The sequence below is a fragment of the Chionomys nivalis genome, chromosome 2 (genome assembly GCF_950005125.1).
Source record: "Chionomys nivalis chromosome 2, mChiNiv1.1, whole genome shotgun sequence".
NCBI classification, from domain to species: domain Eukaryota; kingdom Metazoa; phylum Chordata; class Mammalia; order Rodentia; family Cricetidae; genus Chionomys; species Chionomys nivalis.
This window is the reverse complement of record NC_080087.1, coordinates 82416036-82419704: the sequence shown is the minus strand read 5'-3', so window position 1 is coordinate 82419704 and position 3669 is coordinate 82416036. Positions and strand designations below refer to the sequence as shown.

The 3669-nt window shown below is 53.4% G+C and overlaps 1 protein-coding gene across 1 annotated transcript; it reads right to left on the bottom strand.

Moving 5' to 3' along the window:
• Positions 1-2820: 2820 nt before the first annotated feature.
• Sycn (syncollin) lies at positions 2821-3219 on the bottom strand. The gene has a single exon (XM_057761074.1). The coding sequence runs from the start codon at positions 3217-3219 to the stop codon at positions 2821-2823; it is 399 nt and encodes a 132-aa protein (XP_057617057.1).
• Positions 3220-3669: the final 450 nt, after the last annotated feature.

Sequence of the window (3669 nt, the reverse complement as noted above, 5' to 3'; positions counted from 1 at the left end):
CTTACCTCCCTGACCCCTGTTCACCCTGACCCCTGCTCACCCCTGATCCCTCCTTACCCCTGACCCCTGTTCACCCTGACTCCTCCTTACCTTCCTGACCCCTCTTCACCCCAACCCTGTTCACCTCTGACCCCTCCTTACCCCGATTCCTCCCTAAACCCTGTTCACCCCTTACTCTTCTTCAACCCCTGACCTCTCCCCTCATCCCCGCCCCCTCTTAACCCAACCCCTCCCCTCATCTCTCTGACCTTTCTTTATCTCCTTGGCCCCTCTTCACCTCCCTGACCCCTTTTCATCCTTTGTACCCTTGCTACCCTCCAAGACTCAACCCTTGTCTCCTTCACCCCATGGCCCTACCTTGATCCCTCCCCTTCCCTGGCTCCCCCACTAACAATTTCTCTAGCAAGGTCTCTCAGATCTTGCTTGACCTCAGGATCTTTGATATCTCCACATCCCCTGAATGTGCTGCTGCGCTGAGGTTGCTCCTTGCAAACCCACTGCCGTTCTCCTAGCAGGTATTCAATAAACCTTTCCTGAGTGGCTCTAAGAACACATGTGCTCAGAGAGCCTGAGTACCTGCCTGTCTTCACTTCTTAGAGCCTCCCTCAGTCCACGGCTCACCCACTCAACAGGTCCTTGACCTCTGAGCACTTCTCTGACCTCTGGAACTTTGACAGTGAACTCTGACCTCTTTTGCAGCGCTTAGAATCGACCTCAGGTTCTCTGGTGTATTCTGGGTGGGTTCTCTACCACTAAAATGCATCCCTAGAGCTCTTTTTACGTATTGAGATTCTGAGACAGGGTCTAGCTAAGTGGCTCAAACTGGTTTCAATTTTCAATCCTCTACCTTAGTCTCTCGAGTAGCTGAGGCTAACAGTCTACAGCACAGGGCCTAGCCTGACCTCTATTATCTTTCCACCTTATGAGTCTTGGGGATCAAACTTAGTTCATCAGGATCGGTAACAAACCCCTTTACCTGCTGATCCATCTCATAGCCCGACAGCCGATCTTTTTTCTCTCCCACGGTGTGTGCTCCTGAAGGATTCCCACTCACCCATTCTCCCTCATCTCTTAACTCTTAGACTCTCCCCAAATCTGAGACCTGTCTCCAGATCCCCCTAGATTTCATTCTGGCAGAGTTGTTCCCATACATCTCTGCCCAGGATACTGTGTACCCAGAAACCCCAGAGCCACCCAAACCAGACAGCCATTAAGAGCCCGCATGCATGGGGCAAAGGTGAAGCAGAGATCACAACCTGAACAGAAACAAAAATTTGAACTGAAGTGTCTCCCATGTGTCAGACAGACAAGGAACATTAACTGTAATTAACAACCCAGAGTCAAACCTGTAATCTCAGCAACTAAGGAGTTAAAAGATAGTCTGGGCAATTTAGTGAGACCCTGTCAAAAATTAAAAGTAAAGAGAGGACTAGGGGCATGGCTCAGAGGTAGAGCCCCTGCCTAGAAGCCCCCAGTGAGGGGCTGGGTGTGGCTCAGTGGTAGAGCCCCTGCTACCATGTGCAAAGCCTTGGGTTCCATCCCCAACATCTAAATAAATACAGACAAAATGACAATAACAACAGCGACAGAAATCCAAGACAACCACATCACCTAACACACCATGGCTCTAGCCTGGCATAAGACCCTAGAATGACCCCTGAATGGTGAGGGTCTGTAAGCTCCCAGGGAGGCTGAGTGATATTTACCTGAAGTAAATAGTGCTTAAATATAGACAGCATTGCCCTCCCTTGCCACTTGGGTGTCTTTGTTCAACCCTAACCCCAAGGCTGTGTCCCAAGGCTGACCCAGACCTGAACATTCTTTTCTTCCCTATTCACCCAGGCCTGGGTGGATTTGGGTCTCAAACACAAGCAATGGCACAGGGGTAACTTCTCAAGGGCTGTATTACAGGGCAACTGTGATGGCAGGCATCAGGGCCATCTGGTCTCCTGGCTCTTGGGGCCACAGCAATCCCCAAGGTCAGGTAGGGCCGACTCAGCACTCTGGGAATTAGAGATCACAGGCCCTCGAGGCATCAAGAGCACCTGTAACAGAAACAGGAATTCTCAACAGGGGGTGCCAAGGCACAGAGCTGCCCCAAGGTGGAAGGGGAGGGGCTTCAAGGCTTGTGGCTCAGGAGCTTGGGGACCTGGCCTGGGAGGGCTTGGGGCTGGTGAGTGTTTTGAGGGGTTCAACAGGGCTGCTTTGGAATGGTTCTACAGTGAGATAGAGGATATCTGAGGTCGATGGGATTTGGGGATGATTGCTGGACTTGGGGAATCCCCAAGATTGGGTCTTGGAGGTCTGGAAATGGTTTCTGGGTTTGAGGCTGATCTAGACAGAGGGGAGGACTCGGGGTGGACGTTTAGGCTAGATTGAGTCTTCGAGACTTGGACCTGGGGTCTTGAGGTCTGAAGATTCTGAGTTGAGTCTGGCAGGGGGGACTTTCAAATGCAATGAGGGGAGGTGAGTTCGAATATAAGCTCCTCATTCTCAGGTCAGGAAATCTCACGCAGGCGCAGAATAGAGTGCACTACCAAGCCCAAGTGGAGTGGGGTGCAGCTTCCTAGTCTGGGGAGCCCAGAGTTTGTCTGAGAGACTCAGGGGCCGAGGGCCATAGATGGAAGATAAGAGGCCCACCAGTCTAGGGGTACACCCGGAGATAGGGCCTCCGGGAACAGTTTCTAGAGGAAATCTACCTTTCTTAATATTAGTCGGGGAGTGGGGGCAGGGGGGGCGGGGTGTCTCTGGATTCTGGATGAGCCTTGGGCTTGGGTGGTGGGGCTGGGTAGGGGGTTCGGAGTGGTAAGGTCCCAGGACTCACTTGCAGTAGAGGCCAGAGATGGCGTTGGACCAGTCTCCGAAGAGGCCTCTGCGGTACTCTTCCAGGCGGGGGTAGCTGCCGGCAGAGAACTTGCGCGACTTGCCCTGCTTGCCAGGCTGAGACCACACAGTGAGCTCGCAGCGCTGGCCCACTACCAGAGATGATGCCCTGTTGGTCCAGTCCGAGGGCAGATAGGGCAGGTCGGTTCCCGGCTCCAGGGACAGCTCTGCCCCCTGGCAGCAATTGTCATAGTAGGCATCGCTCTTGTCATAGATCTTGGCGCATGTGCGCGTCCCATCATCCTGCTTCAGGCTTGCGGGCACCGGGCAAGCACCGCGGGCACCTGGGATGGCCACCAGGGCCAGAGCCAGCAACAGCGGGCACAGGGGTGACATGGCGACAATGGGTCACGAGAGATCTGCGGTGCATTTATGCATCTGACCCGTGGGAAGAGAGAAGCTGCGAACAACTGCAGAGGAAAGAGGACACGCCCCCTGCCTTAGGAGCCAGAGACCTCACTGGTCAGCGTGCAAAACCCCACAACCTTGAATAATAAACACAAGGTGGAAGTGAGACCCTAATATCTCAGAGTCTGACCAGTCAAACACCATTAAAAAACAGTCAAGGGTCTGGAGATGCGTCTGGGAGGACTTGCCTAGCATCCAGGAAGCCTTGGGTTTGAGCCTTCCTACCTTCACAGTGCTGCTGGAGCGGTGCGGGCACTGGGGAGATAGGAGCAGGGGGATCAGGAGCTCAGGGTCATCCTGGGTTACAAAGCAAATTGGAGGCTACCTGGGATGTATTCCAGATCTTGGGTGAGTAGCAGAGATAGAGATAGATGATAG